We start from the raw sequence: 27296 nt of genomic DNA, 5'->3' as shown, positions 1-27296 counted from the left end.
CGCCTCTAGACCACAATACTAATTAGAAAAGTTTGACTGAATCTTGAAGATGCTAAAGCATTACACTGATTCAAAAAACTATTACAAATGAAAACATGATGAAACGCTGGGGCATTTCATGGGCAATCAAAGAAAATTCAATCTTCTCTTTTTTCTTCTTCACCATCTAAATTTTATGCTGACAAGTTTAGTTTCTTGAGAAGGGGCAATTGTACAAAAGACTGACTTTATTTCCGAGAATCTCTTTCATGTCTGGCATATGTGCATTATTGTTTTAATTGTTAGACACCATGGGAACCCTTGGGGCTGGAGACCAGCATATAAATGCTTGCAGCATTTAATGCTGCATCTCCAAAGCAAACATCTACAGTCTTTGCTTGCTATGTGAATTCTGGGAAAGTTCTGTAATTCAATACCCTGGACAAAAAGCACCTGCTTTATGCGAAAACACCGGCAGAAATTTGTTTCTCCTGACCCTGCCACCTGAGCAGAGCAGCAATAATCAGCAGGAAGAGGTTAATATTTTCCTTGAGATTTCAGTTGTTTTTGTAGCTTTAAATCATCATACAAGATGTATGCACTCTTATGTATACATGGATGTTCCACATAGATTTGCTTTCTTACTGCTAGTAAAATGAAGGACAGGAACGTAAGGTAGGATTCACATAATGAACCCTATCAGCAGAAGCATGGTCTTCTGCTTAAACAACAGGGCTTTCTCCTCCCTCCCCCCTCCAAAATTGGCTCAGGGCAAGAGATCCCCCAGAACAAAGGGGGTGGGTTGAATCGTTCCATCTGACAAATTGATATGATTATGCCAACGGAACATTGAACATAGCACAGTTTTGAATTCCATCCTTAGCTTCTTTGTAGTCGATGTTTACTGAGTCAAAAGATATTACAAATTTTAACATGAACCTTAATGAACTTCAAATGGGTACAGTTGCTGGATTACAGGAATAGCATAGCATGCAATTTTTAAAAATACCAAGCCTTGATTACTTATAATATAAAATAATTTATTAATTGTACCCTGCCCATCTGACTGAGTTGCCCCAGCCACTCTGGATGGCTTCCAACAGAAGGAAGAAATCTGTTGCTAACCCACGGGCAAAAAAATCACATGTAGGAAAGCACATTCCAGGTAGTGTTACCATGTTTAAATGGCCATATCCATGTGATACTCATAAGGTGTGGATTGGCATCCACTACAGTTTCATCTTCATATACCTGAAGGAGTGTCTCCACATTCTTTTGCTGGTTCCCTCACTGGAGGTTACAGGAAACCAGGCAGAAGGCCGCCCAGCACTGTGGAATGCCCTGCCATCAGATGTCAGAGAGATAAACAATTATCTGAAGGCAGTCCTGTATCAGGAAGTTTTTCATGTCTGATATTTTGTTCTGTTGTTATATTTCCTCCTTGTGTTCACCTTCACAATCGTGTTTCTCTAACTTGGGTCTACAGCTGTTGTTGGACTACAATTCCCATCATCCCTGACCACTGGTCCTGCTAGCTAGGGATGATCAGAGTTGTAGTTCAAACAACTGCTGGAGACCCAAGTTTGTGAAACATTGCTTTACTGTTTCATGTGACATGATGGGCATCTCATCCACGTGCATCCACTGTTATTTTTGTTCTCTATTTACCATCAACAGATAATGCTAGCCTTCCTAATTATGAAACAGTAAGTTGGATGCTTACTAATTCTCTCTATTGTTACGGGATTTTGAATTACTGTGACGGGATTTTGAACGCAGCCTTAGGCTAAGTAACACAGAGTTCCAGTAACTGTGGGAAAATGGCCCATGGGAGGGTATGTCACAGTGACACAACATTGCCCTCACTCGTCTCTGCAACTAGTCTCCAGTCACTTCATCGTGGGAAAGGGAATTCATGATAATGAGAGAGTTTAATTTCAGGAATGCGCTCCAAAGTCTCGTCAGTTTCATCACCTGCTCTTTGAATTCTTTGCAAACTATTCTGGGCTTCTTTGGGAGGCAGGGTAGGATATAAATCTAATAAAATTAATTATCAGAACGTGGGCCAAATGTTGCACAGACAACCACTGCTGTTTTATACCGATCATTACACATAAAAACAATTAAAGATTCTTTATCAAATTTTATCACTTTTTATCAAAGCACAAGCTTTCAGGGACCCAAGCTCACTTCATCAGATGAATGAGGTCTTAGTTGGCAGTTACAGTATCTAAAGGAGAAGATTATTTAGTGAGAGTTGAATGGCAACAAGATGCAAAAATTACAGTGACAATTAGAGCTTAAATATATGTTACACAGGAACATATTTTATATTCTGCAAGAGCAGATTGCTGATAATTGCTTGGACTACTGTATTCACACCTCTAGGCAGAGAACCATGAGCAAGAATCAGTCATAGACAGGACAGATATCCAACAAATGGATATGTATTGTGATAAAAATTCTTTGTTTCATTTTAACAAACAAGCAACGGCATTGAACTTATTGATGATTTGCAACTCAACAGTTTCACTTGTTTCAAGCTGCATTCTTCCTTTGAAGTGCCTATGTTCTAGAAAGGACACTTTTAAGGTCAGTTACAGAATGTCCTGGGAGGCTGCAATGTTCTCACACTGATTTATTTCAGATGGCAATTTTCCTCAGGACACTCTGTAACTGACTTTAAGGTGGTCATTCTGGAACAGCAAAACTAAAGGCAACTGTTTAAAAGATATAAATGAGTGCACCTAGTGGACATATGAAAATGGGTATGGGTTTACCACACTGAAAAATACGGTAAATGGTGTTTAGAGATCAAAACTCAAGCTCTAAGACTTGGGGAGTGTTGGGGGGGGGGGACAAACAAAATGTCTGACGAGCAATTCTAAAAAATGTAGTTGAAAAAATATATAACATTAGTTCTGAGAGAATTCCTGAAAATAGGAGACAGACACCAAAAACACACATGGCTCCATTATAGCATCCTGTTATTGAAAATCACCCTTAATGAAAAGCTCTGTGGAAGTTTTCACACCTAGTGTGACCCTATGTCATAGTCAGTCAGTCAAGTTTATTGCTTATAGCCAAAGGCTGCTGCAATGTAAGTCATTGTCTCATGGCCAAATGAGATGCCCTAGCCTGCTGTTTCCTCCATTAACCAGTAAAAAACAGTAGCATATCACTCCCACAGAATATATTCTCTCACAAATATATGTTAATCATATATTATTAACCTTATCAATTTGATAACCCATGTTTGGAGCAACTATATAACTATATAAGCTCTTTTCAGGAATTCTGCAAATTACAATAGGGTGGGGGGGAGGTTCTAACAAGAAAAAGCACACTAGTTACAATCTCCTCCATACTACTTCTTATTGCCTTCCATAGTTCTTGAAAAGGGCAAATAGCCTTGACATTCCTTAGGATCTATTATATACTATATGTTATGTATCATCTTACCCTGTGCTTTTGTTTAAAAAATGTTTAGGGGTACTCTCATTTTCTCAAGAAAATCAGCATTTTATAGTCCAAATCGGGGGAAATAAATACAGTAAATGGACAAAAGTATAAAGATGTTTAGGTGTACACGCCCTGCGTCCGTCCCCCTGAAAAAAAGCAGTGATTTTACCTGAAAATGAACATGTAAGAGAAATCCAGAGTTGAATTTAGCCACAGATCAGGGGAAACTGTTTCTAGTTAGTTACAGGATGCTAGTAAATTTGACATATGAAAGAGAACAACCGATACCAGAGATGCAAAACAGAGAAAACGTTGATTCACAAGCATTACTATTTTGGTTGCCCCAAACTGTCTGAAACAGATAAAGGTAAGTTTCTGGTATATTGTTAAGTAAATGAGTGAAGAGTGGGTTGATAGTAATGAACTTGCCAAAAACGATGTCTCATTCTTCCAAAGTAAATTCCTGAGAGAAGTTATGTCATAGCACCAAATTCATTATTTCACACTGAACCCATTACATCTGCAGCTGACAGTTATGTGAAGTTTGAGAGCATTACTATATTTTTATTATTTATATATGCTTTTGCACAGAAACAAAAAAAGCAGCCAAACTTTCGCAGTAACCTAACAACCAAATGAGCGCTCCAGCTGTGCTTCTCCAGTCCTTCACTTTTGCATTTTTAAGGTTTACGAAGAAAATAAAAAGCCTGCTGCCAGATGGCTACAGAAAGAGCAGAAAGCCCGAGGGGACCTTTCCAAGTAGCTGACATAAAAAAGATTGCAGTACAAGAAGAAAATCATAAAACAAGTGGAGAATAAGCTGCCTTGGGACATAAATATAGTTGAAACGCTAATATGTCAAAAATGAGCAAAATAAGCACTGGATTCATTGATCAAGAAAAGTCAAATAAACATGGCTACTTACATGCAGGAGCAAGGTTTAATTTTGCAGCCCAACTCTGAAACTAATGCCAATCAATCTCAAAAATCACTTCTTTTATATTAAATATTTTTTAACTTAAAAAAAAAAAAGGTTATAAGGATTTGATGACAATATAAATAGTTATATACAATTATAAATCAAAACCACTAGTTCTATGTAGCCAGTCTCACACACACACTGTAGCCCCCATCTTAAATCTCCCTCCAACCACACCTCACACAATCTTTCAGCCTTACTGACGGACCTTTGTCATAGCCAGAAGACAGTAAATCAGCCACTCACACCTTGTATTACTGCTAAACCTTTTTTTGCCAATAAGCAGAGACACCTCCCAGCTCCATGCGCTATTCAAAGCACGTGTCTGTAATCAGAGACATTACCAAGATCCTGAAACTTGGAAATATGAGTCGCCGGGGCTCACAGTGCTTGCCTCAAATACAAGGAGTATATTTTTACCCTTAAACCCTCCTCAAGTTCAAACTATACTCCAACCCAGAGACAATGTCCTAGTCTACTACCCAGCCATTCCCCATCTACACCCCACAGCTGATGCTCAAGTTACAAGCAGAAGTTATTCCCTTCTTCTTTCACCAGGCAAAATTACCTGTGGCAAAGGTAGTTTCCCCAAAGGCTACCACAGTATCAGTAGTTTATTGAGAAAACTACAAATCTGGAGAGCTGAAACAGCAAGGAAATGCTATTCTTGCTGTTTCTTCCCAGCTTGCCACCAGCACCACAGCATTAGCTAGTTGAGGAGGGAGAGAAGAGAGAGTAGCAGAAGAGTATTTGGTGATATCAGAAATACGCCAAACCATTTCCCAATGGGGGCAGACAAATATAGCTTCACTTATTTCCAAGTCAATTCAAGTGTGATAGGCAGCTTGCCAAGCGCTACAATATCAAAATGGATGTTGGGCTAGATCAGGGGTAGGCAACCTAAGGTCCGTGGGCCGGATGAAGCCCAATCGCCTTCTAAATCTGGCCCACGTACGGTCCGGGAATCAGCGTGTTTTTACATGAGTAGAATGTGTCCTTTTATTTAAAATGCATCTCTGGGTTATTTGTGGGGCATAGGAATTCATTCATTCATTTATTTATTTTTTCAAAATATAGTCCAGCCTACCACATTGTCTTAGGGACGGTGGACCACCCCACGGCTGAGAAAGGTTGCTGACCCCTAGGCTTGATGCATCAATAGTCTGATTCAATAAAAGGAAACTCTTTGTAAATGTCAGAATCTTTCACAGCTGTATAACAAGGTTGTTCATAATAAAAGCTTTTCAAATAGAAAACACATTTTACCAAATCATCACCACATTATATGCAAAAAGAGGTAACCTAATCCTTGGATGAGGAAGATCTGGAGAAGCTTGAACAAGAACAAAAATTACCATACAGGGGAAAGAATTAAGCCAACAATAAACTCCTGAGCTTTTAGGAATCACGGAATGCTATTTCCAAGAAGCATCACATTCAAAGTAAACAGCTTTAGTACAGGAAAAATCTTAGTTTCTGTAGCGTTTCCACACCAGAATGAAACGTGTAAGGCTGTTAATACCAAATTCACAAAAAGAATGTCTGGTGAGGTACACGGGATCTTTTTAAAAAGCAGATTGCATGAATTTTACTCCTCTTTACTCTGCACAGTTTCAACAGTATGCCCATGATGGTTAATTTCATGAAGACAATGTATTAAGCAAAGCAGTAAAGTATGAGCAAGTGGCACGTTCCCCAGTCATACACCTAATGAAAACATGTCCAGACACATGCCAGGATTTCAAAACATTCATGCACCAATGATGTATAATAATACAGTACATAATTCAAGGAGGCAATGCAGTCTTCTCCAGACTACCTGCTTATTAAGCATTCATTCTGACTTGCTAGCAGGGAGGTCCGACAAGTTTTATCCCACACTTTCCATTGCATTTCCTCATCACAAGGATATGATTTTTTCTGGATGTCAATTTATTGCACAAGACCTCCCAATCAAATACAGTGGTACCCTGGTCTACGAACAGCCTAGTTAACGAACTACTTGGAATACGAACACTTCTAACCCGGAAATGAGGGCTGGGGAGAGGCAGTGGCATTCCTGTTCAGCACGGCCTTCCCTTGCTCAGCACCAGGAAGCGGAGAAGGGGGCTGTTGATGCTGCAGGGGGCCATTGATGCTTCCGGGTTAGAAGACGGAGGGAGAGAAAGAGAGAGGAACAAGAGATGCCAGCTGCCATGCACCAAAGCGCAGTTTGGAGACCCCTGTTGGGACTTGGGAGAGGGATGTGCGGCGGCGAGGGTGTTTATCCGGGCAGGGGGGAATCACTTGTTCTTAGGATCCTGTGGTGGATAGAGATGGGAGGGTGCAGGGAGGGGAGTCCATGGCGGCGAGCCCAATCCAGGTTGAGTTTCCTTTCGCTTTGCGCATGCCTCCCTCCCCAAGGAGTGGAGATTATCGGTGCGCCTTCGGCCTCCTCCTCCCCTGAGGTGCGCTGCCTTTGGGGACCTCCTCACGAGTCAGCCCGGCAGCTCCACCAAAAGCACTGTTGCCAACGCGGACCAGCAGCGGCTCCCCAGGGTTTTGGGTAAGGAAGAGGCTCCCTCTTCCACCCCCACCAGCCCTTCCTGAGGTGCCGTCCTCCAGAACAAGATGCCAGTCCTCAAGGATCTGGGCTAAAGGTGGAAGCAGAGATGGGGGGCATTGATGCTGAGACGCTGGTGGCAGAGGGACCCAGAGCCAGGGAGCAGCAGCGACATTCCTGCTCGGCATGGCCTTTCCTCGCTCAGCAACAAGAAGCTACCGCCATCGCTGCAGCATCCACCAGCCCCTTCTCCGCTTCCTGGTCTGGAATGGTCCAGCAATGGTCTGGAAGCTTCCTGAATTTGGTCTGGAAGCTTCCTGAATTTTAGCAAAAGGAAACTAATTTATACTGAAGTGCTGAAACTGTAGCCTTATCACAAGATGCTTCAAACACAACCACCTGAATTCCAAAGTTGTCCTTTTAGCCCCATGCTGGGCGGGGCAGGAAGAGTTGATAACAGCTGCAAACCTTTACATGAAAAACTGCTGTGTGCACACCTGTGTTTCTTACAGCAAACACACACACATCAAGAAACTGCAGTCTAATTAGGGTTCCCAGACACTCTTAGTTAAAGATGCACATATGTTCTGTACATTTTATGCATTTGCTGTTGGAAACACTAGCGCAACACTACTGCAACTCCTATCTGCAGCACAAATGTTGCCATATGATGAGGAAAGGCTCCACTTGGCATGAACACAAGAGCTTCCATTTTGAGGACTGCAGGAGAAACATGAGTTAAAATGACCTCCAGCTCAATCCTTTTTTTAAACATTAGCTGAACCAGGCTTTAAATCGTCCCCTAGGGTTTTTGGACTGCTGTGGTTTTTACCTTCTGCTCCTCTTAAGTTGCTCTGATTGCTTTGTTGCATTTACTGCTAGCCACACTGCAAATCTCTAAGTACAGCAGGAGTACACATTTCCACCAAATAAAAATACAGTGGTACCTTGGGTTACATACGCTTCAGGTTACATACGCTTCAGGTTACATACGCTTCAGGTTACAGACTCCGCTAATCCAGAAATAGTACCTCAGGTTAAGAACTTTGCTTCAGGTTGAGAACAGAAATCGTGCTCCGGTGGTGGTGCAGCAGCAGGAGGCCCCATTAGCTAAAATGGTGCTTCAAGTTAAGAACAGTTTCAGATTAAGAACAGACCTCCAGAACGAATTAAGTTCTTAACCAGAGGTACCACTGTATACGCCGACGAGCTTCTCTTTGGCCGACAGTACCTTATTCTTTTCTCCCTTCCTACAGAAATACACGCAGGTACTACAACTGGCCCTCCCCATAACCACTTTAGAGGGTACCCCAGACTTTACTCTCAAGGACTATCCCGTCCCGCCCCTATCATTCAGTCTCCCCCTCCCACACACACCAACATGCACTTAAACACGACGCCGACACAACCTTAGCGACAGTTACTTTCCACTAGGAAGGCGCCCAGCCCAAGATAGTCTCTGAATCTCTTATGCGCGAGCCCTCCCTGGAAAAAAATGCAGGAGCCGCCGCAGGTGAAAAACCGGCCTGCCGGCCACCCTCCCTCACCTGCGTGCGCGGCGCTCCCGGCCCCGGGTCAGGCGGTCCGACAGCCGGCCGAACAGAGCAGCCAAGGCAGGTCTCCCCCGGGGCAAATAATCTAGCAGCCGCCGCCATAGCACGGGAGCCTCAGCCACCACAGCCGCCGCCATGGAAACCCGACTGCTTCCGCTTCCGGGTGAGCGCTCCGCAGACCCTCTACCACTTCCGCTTCCTGTCATAGAGCTGGGAGGCCGCTTCCTCTCTGCGGAAGTCCACCGCCGTTGCCAAGGGGACGGGGGGGCGCAACTTTCCCCCGGCACCTGAGGGCAGATAGGGTGGGATTTTAGGAAAAATACAGACTAGGAAGGTCTCAAGACCACCCCCCTCGGCACTCTTCCGCTTTGTAGTGCACCACTCCCGCCGCCGTGGTCTTGTTCGCAAAGCCACAGAATAAAGCGGAATAATAATAATAATAATAATAATAATAATAATAATAATAATAATAATAATAATTCTAGGTGGTGTTTATCCAAAGGCTGCAGTTCTGTACTGGCTAACGTGAGAGCAAGGGCTCATAAGTCCCACTGAACTTAGTAGACCTCGCCTCCAAAAAAGTGTGCTGTAAGCGTATACGCTTGCAAATTTTCCCTACTCCCCGAGTGCACGGGATTGTAACCGGCTAAATCCCTGTAACTTAAAATGCTCGTGCGAGCGCTGTACTCGCCAGGCGCCTGAATTGGAAACCCTTGTTCAGCGACCACTGTCTTCCCTGACCGCAAAGCTCACGAGATATATCATGCCTTCCGCCACCCTGCAAGCAGCTGCTACGGTCTTCTGTGCATCCCCACATCACATGTGAATTTATCCGCAGAAAACAAATGGACAGGAGTCTTTTGCAACATGTAACAAACTAAAAAAAAGTTCACCAAACTCATGCTCATCAGACATGGAAGTTTGCTCAGCTGGCTTCATCAGTTTCAAAAGTGTTTTTTCCTGCTGTTTTGTTTCTAAAAAAAAAGTAAAAGAATTTCCAGCTGACTGTTGAAATGTTTATTAGTTTGTATTATGCTTTGACGGAGTATTTATATAATACTGCACAGTTTGCTTTCTTTGGGGTTGTATTTATTTTGCAGTTATCTGAAGTACTGTATATGAGCCAGGGTGGGCTTTAAAATCTCCTCAGGAAGCCTTTCTTTCAGTCCTGCCACCAACATAGGTAGATTTGGTGATGACAAAAAGGCCTTCCTGGTGGCTGCTCACAGACTGTGGAACTCCCTTCAGCAGGACGCTGGGCTGGCCCCCTTTCTGCTTTCCTTTCATCAACAGGCAGACCTGTTCCAACAGGCCTTTGGCCATTAACTGGCTGTTGCGACAGGGTCTTCTAAGGGTGGGTGGTGGTGTTTTGTGTGTGCACATGTGCACTTTTTAATGGTTTTGAGTGTTTTTACTGCTGTTTTTAATAGTGATAGTTCCCTATTTTTATATTTGTGTATTTTTAGTTGTATGTTTTCATTTATGCTGTGACCTACCTCTGGTCCTGCACTGGGAAAAAGGCAGGTTATCATAAAAAAATAATACTGGTTCTGCTTTGTGTATTTTCCTTGTATTTTTGTTTCTTTCTGCAGATGTAAAAACTAACATACTTGTTCTAACATGTTCTGACTACTATTCATGTGCATTAGAAAAAAGAAACCAAAGTCAAGCAGTTTTCTGATCACATGTATGACCCAATCCTGTACATTTGGTCATTCCCACCGAATTCCGTTGAGCTTACTCCCAAGTAACTGTGCATAGCATCACCACCTTAAAAGAACAGTTTGTGTGTTGTGTCTTTAAAAGTATGTGCATGCTTCCAAATGTTAGACAGAATTAATAGAACTGAAAGTAATGGAGGGAGGATTACTCAATAGCAAATAATTAGGTTCAGGTCAGGACAGGTTGGCATTAAATGTTAGGAGTGAAATCAGAGTAGGATTATTGTATCACAGTCCAGAGAACCTACCTGTTTCTAAAGGAGATGGAGCCTGTTAGACACAGGCAGAATCTCTGGGTACAGTTGCCATTGTTTTGGACTACGCTGTAGCTGCTGTTTTCACAGTAAATTGAGCTAATCTGCTGCTGCCACAGTTCTGTTAAGGGGTAGAAGCAACTAGGCTATTTCCCCCCTGTCGATTTGGCAAATCCAGTGAAGGAATAATAGCATAGAGAAGATGCATTTGGAGGAAATGGTAACAAAGGCCCTTCTGCAGGTTTCTGATACTTTGTCTTGCTAGTTATTCAAATGTGTAATACCCTCACTAGAACTTATATTGTTTGCCTTCCCTTGATGAAAATGCTATATGAACCACCCTGACATCTACAGATGAAGGGCAGTACACACATTTAATAAATAATAATAAAATACGTCAGGAGTAAGAAACCTTTACTTCCTATCAGCCTTGACTATTGGCTACGCCAGCTGGGGTTGATGAAAAACATAGTTCAGCAACATCTGGAAGGCCAAAGGTTTGCCACCCCTGCTATAGAGACTAAATTGTAAATCAAGCGACTTGCTTTTTCATAATTAGTTTGCTTACCAGACAAAATCCCTGCTGTGATCAGTTAGAGCCCTCAGCATGTAAATGTAACTCAATAGGTTCTTGCCAGAAGAGCAATATCCTAAGATAAGCAGTGCATACTGGCAGTGCTAGATGCTAAGATGAACAATGGTGCACTACAAGAAACAATGTAAGGAAGTTGTGGTCAAGATACAACATTTTTCCCAGCACAATGTATTCAGTGCAAGAGAAGCCAGGGGGGAAATGGGGGTGTAAGTCTCAATGGAACTTCACCTGTTAGTGCTACCAAATAAGGAAACACTTAAGTTGCCTTGGGAATAGGCTAAAACTAATTAATATTCTTGCATAACCAAAAGTCACTCTAACCCTATGCATGCTTCCTAAAATGTTAAGTTCCATTGTGTTAAGAGTGAGCTCAGGATCACCATATAGAATTACATGTGTGAGATGGAAAAATGATTGCTTAACTCCATATAAGGGCATACTGAAATATTTTTGTACTTCATGGCAGCTTGAATTTCTATTTATCTTGAAAAAGGTTCAGTAGTTATTTACAGAACCCCAGATGCCTTCCCAGCATAAAGCAACAGAAAACCTTTTACTTTCAGAAAGGGAGGGGGGTTTCATCCACAGTGCCTGGCAACTATATTTGCAATGTACTTATCTCCAAATAACTTCTCAAATAAATTAGGAGAGCAGGGAATTTTCTTAGTGCACAAGTCAAGGCGCTGAAACCAGATCTTGCTCCACTCGCCACACTCAGCTTCTGAACTCATTGCTATGGTGTCTGTGCCTCCTGTTTGATCCAAGAAAGACAGGAAATCCTGCCTTAGGGCTGTAATGGCCAGAATGTCTGTGATTCACCCCTAAGGCAAAACCATCAAAAATAATTGTCTGAAAGACATGCCATTCCCAGATGCTCTTGGCTTCTCAAAAGATCTGAGATCTCTGTCTAGTGTATGCCCATGGGCATTTGACCAAAACCAATGGCATTCATTTTAAAAGATCACAGCACAGTTGAACTTCTTGTATTTTTTCCCATTGTGGCTTTCACATCTGGCAGCTGCTGGGCACTAAAATACAGTGAGGGGAGCTCTTTCCACAGTGGCCTTGTGGCTGTTGCAGGCAACAAACTGAACCACTAAGGACTGTGCAAGAAAGTTCATTCTATTTCTCCAGAGTATTGTTGCAGTCCTCCCCAATTTCTGAGCAGTGCAAGATTCCAGGGGGTCCAGGCACTTACCCAGAGTTCAGTTTCCTTGGAATGAGGGGCAGAGGAGACTGTGGTGCCTTTAGGATATATGATTTATTTACTTATACAGTGGTATCTTGGTAGTCGAACAGCTTGGCTCCCAAACAAATGAGCTCCCAAACGCTGCAAACCCGGAAATGAACGTTCTGGTATGCGGATGTTTTTCGGAAGCCGAATATCCGACGTGGCTTCCCCAACTTCCAATTCAGTGCAGGAAGCTCCTGCAGCCAATCGGAAGCCGCACCTTGGTTTTGGAACCGTTTCGGGAGTCAAACGGACTCCCGGAATGGATTAAGTTCGACAACCAAGGTACTACTGTATATACAACCTGAGCCTATGATGGAGGGGCTCACAGCATTAACACCCAAATAGGTATTAGAGGCATTGCTTCTTCCATAGCCACAGCCTTGGATTTCAGCAGAAATCAAGCATGACTTTTACTGTCTGCCTGCTTCTAGCCCAGCTCTTACACACAACTCTACTCTGGTTGTTGTCCTCCTCACCACAAGCCAGGTGACCCATTTGCTCTCTGGCATAGAGCAGTTTCCTTTGTCAGATTTAAGGACCGCTTGGGTGATACTTGGGCCTTGCCTGGCTAATTCAACTATTATTATCATTATCATTGTCATTATTATAATTTGTTCACTGCACTTCATCCGTAGATCTCAGGGCAATTCACAGCATAAAAATACAATATAAAAACACAAAATACATAAGAAAAACAATATGATCCTCCATTAGATTTTAACCCTTGTGGAGGCAGTTAGTAAAAGAGACTCAGGCATCATACAACCTAATGGGCTCCCCAAACTCACAGCAGTATTTTAAAACCTAGGGCCTTTCCTTCGTACACCGCAACCTGAAGTCAGTAGGATTTACTTGCTTAGGATTTCCCTATCAGACTTGTGATCCTCAAATGGCTTATTAAACCAATACAATTATTCTGGGTTAACTTTCTTTAAAAGAAGGAATCTCGGCCCCATATAGGACTATAAAGAGACAAGATCATGTATTTAGCTTAATAAGTAACTTGACCAAAAGATTTCTTTAGATAAAAGATAAATAACCAGCTTAACTCTCTCTCAGATGTGGCAAGAGGTTAACTAAAGGGAAAGCAAAGGTTAATAACCTGTTTTCCCCAGGCAACATACATGTGCTTCAGGTCTATTCTGTCATAGGGCCAGTCAATTATGAAACCAGGCGAGACTCCCTCTTGGCATAGCCCAGATCAAATAGTTGGGGATTTGAGATCTGGGGTGTTCTGTCGCTGTACCTTTCATGTTGTGACATATTTTGCATGCTGCTGGTGTGTAAGATTAAGTGCTTTGTTGTAAGGGAGGTCAAAGCAATTGATTAAAGTAGGTCATTTTAGTCTTAAAACTGTTGATTTGATTGATATTGGGGAAAATTCAATGTCATTGCAAGGTCTGATAAGTAACAGACCAGCAACCATGCCACCATACTTACAAACCTATTACTGTACTTGTCCTCTGAAGATGTAACAAGTCCTTTGCATTCAACCAATTTGTATTAGATGGGGGGGGGTGTTGTGGGTCTTTTTGAAAGATTTGATCAACCTTGAATATGAAGAATATGCTCTTTCACACCCTTCCTGAGAGATTGTCAGGAGATAAAAAGGTTTCCAACACCGATACAAAGCAAGCAGCCAACCATGTGAGATTGAACGATAGCGCTTGTAACCCATTATTCAAAGACAATGAGCTCCATGTAGACACAGCAAAGGTGATCAGCACTGGCAATTGGCAGGGCAATGCTATACTTCAGTTATATAACCATCTAGACCAGGGGTCAGCAAACTTTTTCAGCAGGGGGCCGATCCACTGTCCCTCTTACCTTGTGGGTGGCCGGACTATACTTTGAAAGGAAAAAAAAAAAAAAGAATGAATTCCTATGCCCCACAAATAAGCCAGAGATGCATTTTAAATAAAAGCACACATTCCACTCATGTAAAAACACGCTGATTCCTGGGCCGTCCACAGGCCGGATTTAGAAGGCGATTGGGCCGGATCTGGCGCCCGGGCCTTAGTTTGCCTACCCATGATCTAGACCACCTATTTGTTCAAAATAAAGGATTAGGACACAATCCTGCGCCACTGAGTCCAATTGATTTGAATGGGTAGATTTAAGCACATGCCTTAAAGCAATCATACCTTTAAAAAGTGTTTAGTTTCAGCCACATTGTGCATGCCATTCCGATTTCACTGCAGTTTTTAAGGTGCCACTTTCTCTGAAAATACTGAAATGAAGATTATCTCTAACCCTGCATTCTTTTCATATTTCTCCAAAGAATTGCTGCAAATCACATCTGCAAATGTGGCCGTTGCATTTTCTTTGCTCTTCATTTTCATCAAAGCTATCGCCCCCTATTTGTCCTTTGGGTATTCCTTTGGTTCCATCTGCAGAATCTACCCAGGCCCCCAGCCCCGCTTCATCTGCCTGACAGCAAGAACCTGAGAACAATCTGAGTCCTTTGCAGAGCTAAATGGAGTATCAGCCCCTGTGGAATTTTATTTCTGTGCTTTTAACAGTAAATTGTCTGAAGTCTCCTTCTGCAGGACATGAGTCTTGCCCAACAGAGACTGACTCAATTCTGGTTCCCCAGGGGCTGACTGTGTAAATTTTCTAATAAACATACTGGTTTCCAAATTTCCGCAAGTCTGGCTGAGTTTTTGGAAGAGGAACTTATTCCTGCCACAAGGCTAGCAGCTTTGTTTGCCTCTTGCCTGCCACTTTGGATCCTCAAGTGCGGGGAGATGTCCAACTCTTCTTAACACGGCTACAGAAGAGATCTCAGCAAACTGTGGCATGGCTGATTGCTAAAATGTGCTCCAGACTAGAGTCTTGTCTTGCTTTGTTTTCCCCCACTTACTTCTCTTTGGATGTAGGCAGTAGTGGGACAAGAAACCTCATTCAGGCAACTTCACTACTCAATGTCTGACCAAATTCACTAGGCCATCAGATCTATCCAGGACAAACATCATAGCAGTAGTCCATGTGCTTAACCTGTGATTTTTGAGCAATGGCTCTTTAGCTGCCTGATCCAACATAACATTGAATTAGCAATCTATACCTGCAAACCCAACTCAGGCTCTCCCTCCATCGTGCCGATGATATCCAGTTCAAAAGCATGTATTTTCTGATACTGAAGACACCTCCTCTTTCCATATTTACACAAACCAATCCTCCTAGCTCTGCCAGTTACATCTTCTTCAGCCCTGAGTTGTTCCAAGGTCTGGAATATTATACAATAACAGTGTGCCTGATGAAATAAGGTGTAGCTTCCAAACATTGTTGCTTTAATTAGTATTAGTGTTTAAGTTGCCACAGGACTCTTGGGTTGCTAGAATCCAATTCACACATGATATGAAACCAGTGTTTTAATGTAATTATGGTTTGTTTTTGGCTTACTACTTATGGTTTGGTTGGGGGAAACAAACCACAAGCTCAGGGTCACATGTAACATTAAGTCAGAGGGGAGGAGTTAAGGAACAGGAGAGGAGTAAAGCAGCAGAAACAGGAACAGGGAAGGAGCAAAGTACCTGAGATTCTGCCCATTCCCATGAAGCCATTGTTTTAACTATGGCTTAATGTGATGTGAGAACCAGGCCATTGTGTCTTCCCAAGGACCATTGAGAATTGCAGTGTTATAGACAGTTCTGTTGGCACTTTCAAAATACATCCATTTCCAGGGTTCCTGGTGGGATGCCACATAACACCTACGTTGAAAACCAGCTTTGATCTTTTTTTAAATCTGCAGATGCAACCTAAAATGAAAAGTAAAGAGCAGAACACTAATATATATACACCCAAATCTCCTAATTCTCTGAGTGTTTGGGTCCTGATTCTTACTCCTGTAATCCTCTTATGTACCATATACACCTCATTTCCACCTGGCTGGCCAATAAGTGCTGAAAACATGTAGCTCATTGGAAAGCACAGCAGTGGTCTGCCTCGCCCAAACTCTTACACCGCCAGGAAGCCAGAATGAATGGTTCCACAATAGGAACCAGTAAATTCACATTAATGCTGAAAATGGGGATTCATAAACAGATAATCTACCGCCACTCTTCCATGTTACTGTTCTGTTTTCTTCCTGCCCTTTCCCATTCCCCAACTTTCCTAGGTAATATGAAATGGCTGTCCAAAGGTTCATGGAGGTTAAGATGAGGAATGGGGGGAATTCCAGAGCAACTGCTTAGTCATGAGTGTCTCTTGTTTTCACAAGTTCTCTTTTAAAGCAGTTGCTCTGGAACTGAGTTTGAGTTGGCAGGGAGGCTAGAGTTGAGTTTGTAGGGGGGCAGGTCTCCCAAAATTCTTAGGTTTAGTAAAATTCAGAAAAAAAGTCAGTGCTTGGAGGTCAAGCTTTAATTTTGAAGATTTAATTGTGGAGATGCGTAATTTTTGCTGTTATTTGTTTCACTATGGAAAGGCAACATAGAAATAAACAAAGATGAGGGTGATACTAGATTTGGCTGCAAACATGCATTCAGCTGCCAACATGCCCCATACACTAAAATCAATGGAACTTGCCCATAATTGAGTTTGGGACTGAAGTATGAATTAATTGCACTGAGCTGGGAAGGGAGGGGTCCTGAAGGAACTGGAGGAAATTATGATTAGTGGATGCTGGCCTAATATACAAATCTGACCATGGCAATTGTCTTCTCCAGTCACCCAAAAAAGGATGCAAAAATAGACTGAGCTCCCAAAGAAGCAAACTGAGTGTGAGGCATGAAATAATCAAAAGTCTGAGAGTGTGAGGTTTTATACCTATTTATCCCACAGCAAGATATTTGGGGCACATCACTCAGGGCCAAACGTGTACATCTCTTCCTAGAAGTTAATCCTCTTAAGACATCACTGACCCACATATACTTCACAGCAGCCTCTATTTCATAAACCTTTGTGGCCATGGGGATGGGGGGTGGAGAGTGGGAATGAATCTATAATGTACAGATCAGATATTTGATTCCTTAGTCTAATCCTGGCAGCCCATTCAGTCTGGATATAATAAGGGCTAACAGTTTTCCTTCTGATACAAGCTAACCCCTTACATCGGGGGTAGCAATGTGGAGCTTTCAAGACGTCATTAACTCTCATCATCCACAGACACTTATCTTGTTGGCTGGAGCTGATGGGAGTTGTAGTCCAACAATTTCTGGAGGACACCATGTTGACAACTCCAGCCTTACATAAATGGGAGCTGTAGAGGCAAAGACTACTAGATGGAGCGGTTCTTAACTTGCACAAAAGTTTCCTGTCAGGCACATGCAGTGTGAACTGCAAGGGGCAAGGGCCAAAACAGATAGCACATGGGTGTTTGGATTTCCTGATCTCCCCACCCCAGAGCAAGGTTGTGATTCAGGTGGGGGAAATGTCGTGGGAGAAAGGGTTAAACACCTCTCTTATTGATGCAGGAACTTCTACTGACGCAGGAGCTTCTCCCTTCCACTCACTTACCCACGGCTGTCTGGGCCTGCCTTAACGTTGCTAGAAAAAGTTTGAAGATCTGACCAAGGTTCTCTTGTGGCACACGCCCTTTGGCACTTGGGAGCAAGTCCCCCTAAAACCGTGGTGCTGATTTCTGCATAGGAATATGTGGGATTCCACTGTATACAGGCCTGCCTGGATGGGAAGGCACTTGGGACTGGTCTGCAGACTACATATAGCATTTTGAAGAAAGACTGATGCATAAATATGACAAAGAAATACTCCTACAAGAGAGGCCCGAAACTCAGCACCCCAAATTCCTTTTAATGCCAGAACTTCATGTATGCCACACATGGGGCTCAGTCTCCTCAGGGCTGGGTTGTCACAGTCTGTTGCCAGGATTAATTGGCAGAAATGAATCATTTTCACTTGTCGTTCAGCCAATACCTGGCTTGGCTCTCACATGTTCCTGCATTCTGCTTCAGCTCCACAAAGGGCTCTGGGCAGCATCTTATTGTTTGCATTTCAGAGCAGCTGCAGCAGCAGCAGCCTCACTTCCCAGAACTAGTTGCTGGTGTTTATTCCTGGCTTGCTATGGCAGCTGCTCTGGGGCAAGGGAAACTCTCCCTTCCGCTCCTACATTCTGTCTGTGCCAAAGTCAAGCATACAGATATTGCCTATTCCCAATGTCAAATCTCATATCCTAGGCAAGAGGACACCAGCTGACTCTCTCTCTCTCTCTCTCTCTCTCTCTCTCTCTCTCTCTCTTTCTTTCTTTTTCTTTCTTTCTTTCTTTCTTTCTCTCTCTCTCTCTCTCTCTCTCTTGCAGGTTAATGCTGAGCATTTCTTTCCTGGTGGTACTTGAATATTGATGGTGTGGGGAGGCAGAAAGGAAGGATGAGAATTTCATTACATGTGTCTTCCAACTCCTTTGCATACAAGAAAACAGTGATGGCCACTAGGAGACTTTCCCTGCATTAAACAAAACAACGCAGATTTGTATTTTTAGTACTATATTCTTGATCTACAACTAGTAGCCATGGCTCACAACTAACAACCACAATAAGGAGAGGGAGGCTGGATTGTGTTTGCTCTGTGGAGATACATGCACACATTATAAATGAAATCAAGGAAGCAACCCAAAGAGGCAATATTGTAGTAATGGGTGACTTCAACTACTCTCCACATAAACTGGTTACATAAGTGTTCCAGTCATGACAAATAGGTACAATTTCTAGGTATCCTAAATGATTGTGCCCTAGAACAAAACAGTTGGTTATGGAACTGACCAGAAGAGTGGCAACCCTGGATTTAATCCTGAGTGGCACCCAGGACCTGATGCAATATGTAAGTGTTGTCAAACCAGTACGGAGCAGTGACCATAGTGCTATTAAATTAAATATACACGTAAATACCCAAAAAATCCAACACAGTCACATCTGATTTCAAAATAGGAAGCTTCCCTCACAGTGACGAGATTGGTAAAAAGGAAGTTGAAAGGGAAGGTCAAGAGGGTCAGATCACTCCAAAATGCTTGGGAAATGTTTTAAAACGAAATATTAGACATTCACCTCAGATCAGAAAAGGTACCATAAGGTTCAAGAGGGTGCCAGCATGGTTAACAAGCAAAATCAAAGAAGCTATTAGAGGCAAAAATATCGAAGTCTTGTCCAAATGAAGAGAATGAAAAGGAACACAAACTTTGGCCAAAAAAAAAAAAAAGTAAGCAAGCAAAGGATGTTAAAAAAAGGGGGGGAAGAGTTTGAGGAGCACATTGCAAGCTGTCTCCCTGGTTTGGGGGTTGCCCCTGGTTCTGGCGCAGATCAAATAAATGCATCCTCGCCTCCCTCATTCTCTCAGATTCAGGAAGATGGCTAGAGGAGCTGGAAGGGCCCTTGCACAAATATGTGTGTACGTGCGTGTGCAATGGTAGAGGCCTAGCTGGAAAGTTTAAAGCTTTCCATCACTACATGGGAAACAGATTGAAGAAAAGGAAATATGAACTGGCCATGCCCCATAGCTTGACCAATCGCAGCTAGGAGCTAGGTGGAGTCAGACCTAAAATAAAGTGTAGACGCACTGGCCAGCTTCCATTTTGACTTGAAATGTTCGTTTTGGGCTTCTCAGAAGTACGTAAAGGCAAGAATCAGGTGGGGGGGGGAGCACCAGCCTACTATGGCGCCCACCTGAGAGGTGTCAGAACTGCGCTCTGGCACGCTCCGTCTGAAAAAAAGCATTGCTTTCAACGATCACTCATTGAACACTGCAGAGCTCCAGTAGCACTGAAAACGCACACCCACGAAGAGGTGAAGGCATTACAACATTGATTTATTTTTAAATTATTTTTTCACAAAATTACACAAGAGTGGGGGGGGGGGAGGTGAACTGTGCCATTTAACACTAGCAATGGTGACTGTAATATTTGTGTAGCAGTATTCCAAACAGCGCTTGCACAAACGTGTTAAGAAATCACATCCCCCTCTGCAGTTTGACTGTTGCAAAAATGTAAAGAAATGCTACCTTGAGGGAAGACATCTGGATCTCATGCCGCAAATACGTAAGAACTGTGAATTTACTGTGCTATTAAAACTGATCTTCTGAGAAGACCCTAAGAGCTGCCCCAGGCCTCCAGCAGTAAATACCTGAATTGCAAAGGGCAGCTTTACATCTCTAACCCCAGTGGGCATGCCCTGGGGAACCCCAGGCAACTGGGGAGAACCCAGTACATATATCCTAGCATTCTGGGCCACACACCTACCCTTCTGGCTTTATGCGTTCACTGTGGGAATCACAGGTATCCCTGCAGCAAACACAATTATTGCACCAAGTGGCTCTTGCACAACCACTGTACCAAAAAGCCTCCAGCCCATGCACTCCTTTGCTGTCCCAGCTCACACATCACATTTCTCATGTCATCATGGGAAAATTCCAGCAGCTGGCCTAAGCACCTATTCCAGCAGCTAGCCTAAAGGAGCCCATCATTCTAGCAGGGAGGCTACCTCAATCTCTTGTTCCTCTTGCAAAACCAACTCCTTCCTTTAAGAACTGCAGCTGCAGCACGTATAGTCATTGGTTAATCCAGTAACCTGACCTGTTTCCCTGAGTCCTCAGGCACGGAATCAAGACAAGAAAGGGGGAGAGGTTCTTGCCCTTCTTGTTCCCAAACGTTTCGGCACGGGTTCGCCTCTTTTCCCTGAAGCTCTTCTGGGAAGGGCAAGTGAGGATAGGGTGGAATGCAGCCCTCGGAAAGTTTGAAAAGACAACAAACAGCTTAGAACTCTGTGGACAATTAAACCCCAAACCTTTCCATGGCCCAAAGAGACTCTGCCAAACACTACAAAATGCTAAGTGGGTGGCGGTGGGGAGATGGGGTGGAGGGAGGGAGGAACACCTTCTCCAGAGCACAACGCTTTAAAACATTTACACTTAGATGGTTCTGTCATCATCCAGCTCAGTTTGAGAAAATGCCTTCCGAGTGACAGCGGCACAAGGAACTATCTACTCAAAAAGGATTCCCCTGGATGCTTTGTGTATGCTTTAGCTCTCCTAAGAGATGTTTATGTTTATCCCTGAGGTTGCTTTGCAGATACGTGGGTGAGTTAGCTGGAGGGGGAAAGTTATTTTAATTGCAGCATTGAAGAAAGGAGTTGTGCAACAGAAAACCAGCAGCCAACCAGGGATACGATACCGGGTGCTTGTTATATTAACAGGATCCTATTGCTGTTTCAGCCTCCTTGAAATCCATCTCCTGCTCCCATTTTTACCCACAGAGGGGCAGTGAGGGTGGAGAGAAATGGCTAGCAAAAAGCAAATTTTCCCAACTTCTGTGTGAGCTCCAAAGCAGCCTCAATGTGCTTCCGGAGGGGTGTTTATCATGGAGTTGCTGGTAAGGTAAAGATAAAGGGACCCCTGACCCTTAGGTCCAGTCGTGACCGACTCTGGGGTTGTGGCACTCATCTTGCTTTACTGGCCAAGGGAGCCGGCGTACAGCTTCTGGGTCACGTGGCCAGCATGACTAAGCCGCTTCTGGCGAACCAGAGCAGCGCACGGAAACGCTGTTTACCTTCCTGCTGCAGCGGTACCTATTTATCTACTTGCACTTTGACGTGCTTTCGAACTGCTAGGTTGGCAGGAGCAGGGACCGAGCAACGGGAGCTCACCCTGTTGCGGGGATTCGAACCGCCAACCTTCTGATCGGCAAGTCCTAGGCTCTGTGGTTTAACCCACAGCGCCACCCGCGTACTTTTTCATATAAGTTGTTGTTTGTTTGTTGCACTGTCTACACAATGTTATTGGCATCAAAATGCTAGCCCTTATTCCCCCCCCCCCCATATTTAATCTGGATTTATCATTTCTCCGGAAAATCCAGTGAGTTTCAAAAAAACAGCAACCTGTTGCTAGAGACCCATTTGCGGGATTTGAGTGACCTGTTTACAATATTAAGCACCCATGTACCTAATATGGTGCATGCTACTGGACAGCTATGTTGAGTTATGTAAATAGGGAGATTTCTCAAGGTCCAGTGAGATAGAAGAGATGCTTTGCAGCACCTGGGCAGGATTTCAATGCAGAAGCACCACCTCCAGGGCTAGGCTGAAACCAATCAGCTACAGAGGGAAAGTACTTTCCATGTCCCAACCCTAGACCTCCAGGAGCAAATGGGTTTGCAGCACACAAATGTCCAAAAGGAAACTCGGCTGGAAGACTGCGTCAATGCCAGAAAGCTCCCAGGTTTGATCTCTGTGCTCTAAGTAGTGTCATTGCGGTGACCTGACAAGCCCTTGCCTTTTGTGTAACAGAGGCCGGCGAACGTCACTGCTACATCCCAGCCAGGGCGGAAAGAGCGCCCTCTAGTGTCCGTTGGGCCCCGCCGCGGATTCTCCCTATTTTACCTGGGTTTAGCGGAATACGAAAGGGGAACTAGCGGGGGAGGGGAGGGAGTTTCAATACTTGGGAAATCTGACTTCTGGGTTCAATATTCAAATGACGGCTGTCTTCTAAGAAATTCAAAACACTGACTGGAAGGTCTGCAGAACCAGCTGTGGTTTGATTTAAGTTAGAAGTGAATAATCGTCAGGATCTTTACCCTGAACGGGGGGGGGGGGGGGAGGGAAATACCAGCTGCTGAGAGGCAATGGGGGGGGGAGCTACTGCCATTATGCTGATCTTTTGGAGCCCCCAGAAGCAGCTAGTGGGGGGGGGGTCGGGGCTGGGCTAGATAGATTCCTCTGTCTGATTCAGGAGGCTTCATCGTTTGTTCTTAAGAATGCATTTAGTCTTAAGCAAAATTCTAGGCAAATCGCCTGCTTCATCCATCTCCCTTCACAGATCAAGCCTATCAAGAAAGCTAAGGCTCCGCTCCTAACCCAATTTACCCGGGAGGAAGCCCTACTGAATTCAACAGAGCTTACTTCTGAGTAGAACGGTTAGGATTGCGCTGCGAATTACTACCCTCGCCGGGACTCCCCTTCCTAAGGCACGACAAACACAAACCTATAAGACTCCCTATAGCGCCCGTCCCATTCGTTATGGAAAGGACTTTCTTATCGCGGGGGACAGATGGCGGTGGGGAGGTTTTACCTCTCTGACAGACGTGTGCTGTGCGCCCCACACCCACCCAAGGCACCATGCCCCGCGTGGAAGCCTCTTTTCACGCGTGCCCGCGGAACCCGACTATCTTCCCGGAGCAACTCCACGTGGCTGCCCCCGGCCGCGAGCCTCCTCGAGCCTTTCTGGCCGGGGGAGACGTGACTCGCACCCCTCCTCCTAGTTCTTTCAACCAAGCGGTGGGCTCCAGCCGCGGCCAGGACCGAGGCGGCGGCGGCGGGGGGGGAGGGTGGTGAGCGAGGCCTCACTGCCCGGAATGGGCTGGCCGCTGGCTGCCTGCCTAGGGCGCGCTCGCGAGGAAGCTGAGTTCCTGGAACCCGGAGGCGGGGCTGGTGGATGCTCTATAAAAACCTCCAGCAGGGGCTCTGGCGGCTTTGCAATTAGGACGAGCCAAGCGCGCAAAAGCCAAAGGGGCTCCCGCTTCCCTTGCAAAAGCCTCGCCAACAAGCCGTGCGCTCCCGGCGCCCCGCTTCCCGCTGCCTCGTTTCTCGTCGCTCCCCAGGTAACCAGCGCCGACCCAGAGCTGACCTCCCCCCCCCCCCAAATCTTTCTTTCTCTCTCTCTAGCGTAGTTGGCCGGCCAAGTGCTCGGCTTTTGGAAGCGCGTAGACGGGATGGGGCGCTCGCTCGACCGTGCGCTCCGGAGAGGTGCCTGCATGGAAAGGCAAAAGCGAGCCGGGGAAACCAAGGGCAAGGCGCGGGGGTGAGCTTTCCGACGTGCAGCGGACGGAGAGCAGAGGTAGTTCGCCCATAGGGGTCTCCCAAGCCGGGGTGCCACTTAGCTTCAGAGCTCAAGGACACAGCCACCAACTCGGGGGAACGCCTCGGAAGGTTTCCGGGCGGCTGGCAACCTCGCTTTGCCTGGGGAGGAGGATGGCGTGGGCCGGGCCCTGCGGGGCCGGAGCTGCCGGGGAGAAGCTGCCCTTTGTCTTTTAACACCTGCTCTTTTGCTTCGCCAGGTCCGTGTTCTAGCAAGCCGCTGCATCCGGCAGCAGCCCCGATCGCTCGGAAAGCTGGCTCCCTGCGCCATGGTCACCCACAGCAAGTTCCCCAGCGCCGGGATGAGCCACCCGCTGGACACCAGCCTGCGCCTCAAGACTTTCAGCTCCAAGAGCGAATACCAGCTGGTGGTGAACGCTGTGCGCAAGCTGCAGGAGAGCGGCTTCTACTGGAGCGCGGTGACAGGTGGGCAGGCCAACCTGCTGCTAAGTGCCGAGCCCACGGGAACCTTCCTCATCCGAGACAGCTCGGACCAGCGGCACTTCTTCACCCTCAGCGTCAAGACCGAGTCGGGCACCAAAAACCTGCGGATCCAGTGCGAGGGGGGCACCTTCTCCCTCCAAAGCGACCCTCACAGCAGCCAGCCCGTGCCTCGCTTTGACTGCGTCCTGAAGCTGGTCCATCACTACATGCCCCTCCCCGAGCAACAGCCAGGGCAGGCGCCGCACCCCAAACGTGCCTACTACATCTACTCAGGTGGGGAGAAGATCCCGCTGGTGCTGAGCCGCCCTCTCTCGTCCAATGTGTCCACCCTGCAGCATTTGTGTCGCAAGACGGTCAACGGACACTTGGATTCCTACGAGAAGATGACCCAGCTCCCAGGTCCCATCAAAGAATTCCTGGACCAATATGACGCTCCCTTCTAAGTGGCTTCTTCAGTGGGGGTGGCCCACCACACAAGCACAAGGACAGGACTTGGAAAATGATGGCTAACAAGATTACAGGGCGAGACAAGAGACTTTCCCCCCATTCTGGCTTGTGGAATAAGAGGGACTGGGGGCATGGAGCAGGCAAGGAGCCTCTGCCCAGCACAGAGACGGTCTTGCTGTTGTTTGTTCTGGATGGTTTGCCCGTGGATGGGGTACTCTGTGCAAGAGACCGATGATGGTGCTTGACTATGGAACAGGCTGCTGCTCCTTCACACAATTGTCCTTCCCAGCTACAGCCCAGTAAATACTGTGTTTATCTGGCTTGTGCTGGGCATATCAGAATGGTTTGCAAACCTCCCTAACCCATGGACAGTTTACAAAGAGCATTTGCTCTGCACTGGCCCAGACCACCTCTAGTAACCTTTGACCAAAACCATTCTGCAGAGACAATGAAACTAATGCACTGGAATCCAGCTAGTGCCTGAAGACCGACTTTTCCTCAGTTTTAAGGGGAAACCTTTTTATATTGTTATTCATCTTTACCTCTCTCTCAACCTCCTGGAGGGGCAGAATATCTTTTCATCCAATGCCTCTTCCTCAGAGGAACTGCCGCACATCCATACAGGGGACTAAGCCTTAAAACAAACTCCACATCCTCTGATCCCATGGACCTGGGTTGTTACTGCACACTGCATGGGGGGATGCCATATACTCTCTGTGCAAGCAATGGAGGACATCATTTTGCAAAATTGGCACCACTGCTTTTAGAAAACCTAAATGGATAATGAATGATCTAGCCATTTCCCCCAAAGCGTTATTCAGCTTTGGCTCCTGCGCCCAGACTGATAATCTCTTGCCTTTATTCTTGGGTTTTCAGCTCATCAAAGAATGGTCTTGTATCTACACAGAGGTTGTGGATTTGCTTGGGCCCTAAATCGCACTGAATAACCGAAAAACATACAGGAATGTAGCAACAACAGAATTACCTGGAACTCTTATTATTTTTTTGTAAAAAAGGAAAAACCAAAAAAACTGTACCCAAAATTTTGTGTGTTCATCTTATTTTTCCATATCAGGGTTTTAGAAGGGCAGATGAGGTTTTGTTTTTACAGAAAGAAATGTTTACAGACCTGCCTTAAAAAAATATATCATTCTGTCTTTTATAAAGATTCCACCCTTCAGCCTTGCAGGCTGTTAGACATGCTTGAAGACTCAACCAAAAAAATCAAACTTGGAAGAAAACTTTGCACATCTATTTATATTTATAGTCAATGGATTTTAAAAATGACGTTCATTAATTTATAATAAAAGGCACTATTTTTTAAATGAAATGCTTGACTACCTTCTCTTTCTTCCACTCCACCCTACTCCCAAACATTCAAAAGATACATGCATCCTGAATATGGCTTCTGCCATCCTCTTAACAGCATCAGAAAAGTTGAGGAGATACCTTAATCTCTGCTATAGTCCTGCACTGCTAGAAAAGGCAGGCAGCTACATTGCAGCATCCTTGTGTAAAACAAGGGAACTCTTCATGCTGGTGTTGACCAGGCAGGGTCCCAGTTATTGTCAGGAAAGGTATCATCTCTTTGTAACCATTAATTACTGAATACTGGGGCAGTCATGTTGCAGGAAGCATGCAAAATGCACTTTGGGAATGACTGTCCACAATTTTCTGCTTAGGAAGGGAGGTTCTCTGGTAGATGTGGCTAATTCTAAAGCACAGTACTGGGAGCACAAGGGACAGAACTATTTATGATAGCAGCACAGCTTTGTCTTCAAGCACACACAGCTATGAGACAGCAGTAAAGCAGTGTTGCTGTGTGACTGAAGTCAAGGTTCTGCTGCTGTTGCATTTGGTGCTATTCTTTGTGCTCCTGGTGCAACACTTTGAAGCAAGGCCAGAAGATCTGCCAGCTACTAGATGATAGGGTGGCACGTGAGGGATTTTAGCTCAGAGACAAGAGAACACAGGTTCAATCCCTGGTGGCTCCAGTGTTAGAACATCCCAGGTTCAATCCCTGGTGGTGATATAAAAGATCTGCCTAGAGCCTTTCAGGCGAAATGGACCAGTGATCTGATGTGATTGGATCAAGGCAGCTTGCTGTTTGGAGCAAGTTACCAGCAGAGATAAGGCAGTCTGAAAGCACTGAGCCCAGTCACCGCCTGCCATTTCCCTATTCCTGCAGCCTACCCTGGCCCAGGTGGAATGGGACTAGAAAGAAGTTCATGGGAGGACATATGAGAAGGTGCTGCAGTGTGAAAGGCGTGGCCAGGCGAAGGATACAGCACCCCAAC

At 45.0% G+C, this 27296-nt stretch overlaps 2 protein-coding genes across 4 annotated transcripts in view; one reads left to right on the top strand and one right to left on the bottom strand.

The window, feature by feature from the left end:
- Positions 1–27296, bottom strand: part of PGS1 (phosphatidylglycerophosphate synthase 1) — a 122111-nt gene that overhangs the window by 28251 nt on the left and 66564 nt on the right. For 2 of the 3 annotated variants that reach the window (XM_083430284.1, XM_083430283.1), the window contains exon 1: positions 8510–8694. The exons of the other annotated variant lie outside the window; for it this stretch is intronic. In XM_083430284.1, coding sequence (XP_083286410.1) covers positions 8510–8652 — 143 coding nt within the window. In that variant the 5' untranslated portion in view covers positions 8653–8694. Of the gene's footprint in view, positions 1–8509; positions 8695–27296 lie in introns of those variants that run through there. 3 annotated transcript variants of the gene reach the window in all.
- On the top strand, positions 23633–26329 carry SOCS3 (suppressor of cytokine signaling 3). Its single transcript, XM_083428772.1, has 2 exons — positions 23633–23852; positions 24309–26329. The coding sequence occupies exon 2, from the start codon at positions 24378–24380 to the stop codon at positions 24993–24995; it is 618 nt and encodes a 205-aa protein (XP_083284898.1). The 5' UTR covers positions 23633–23852; positions 24309–24377; the 3' UTR covers positions 24996–26329.

Source organism: Podarcis tiliguerta (genome assembly GCF_965153285.1).
Source record: "Podarcis tiliguerta genome assembly, chromosome: 2".
In the NCBI taxonomy this organism is placed as follows: Eukaryota; Metazoa; Chordata; class Lepidosauria; order Squamata; family Lacertidae; genus Podarcis; species Podarcis tiliguerta.
The sequence above is the reverse complement of the archived record's forward strand: the minus strand, read 5'-3'. Positions and strand labels throughout refer to the sequence as shown.

Excerpts from the sequence above, each read along its gene's own strand:
- SOCS3 (XM_083428772.1), top strand. The coding sequence starts at position 24,378 with ATGGTCACCCACAGCAAGTTCCCCAGCGCCGGGATGAGCCACCCGCTG.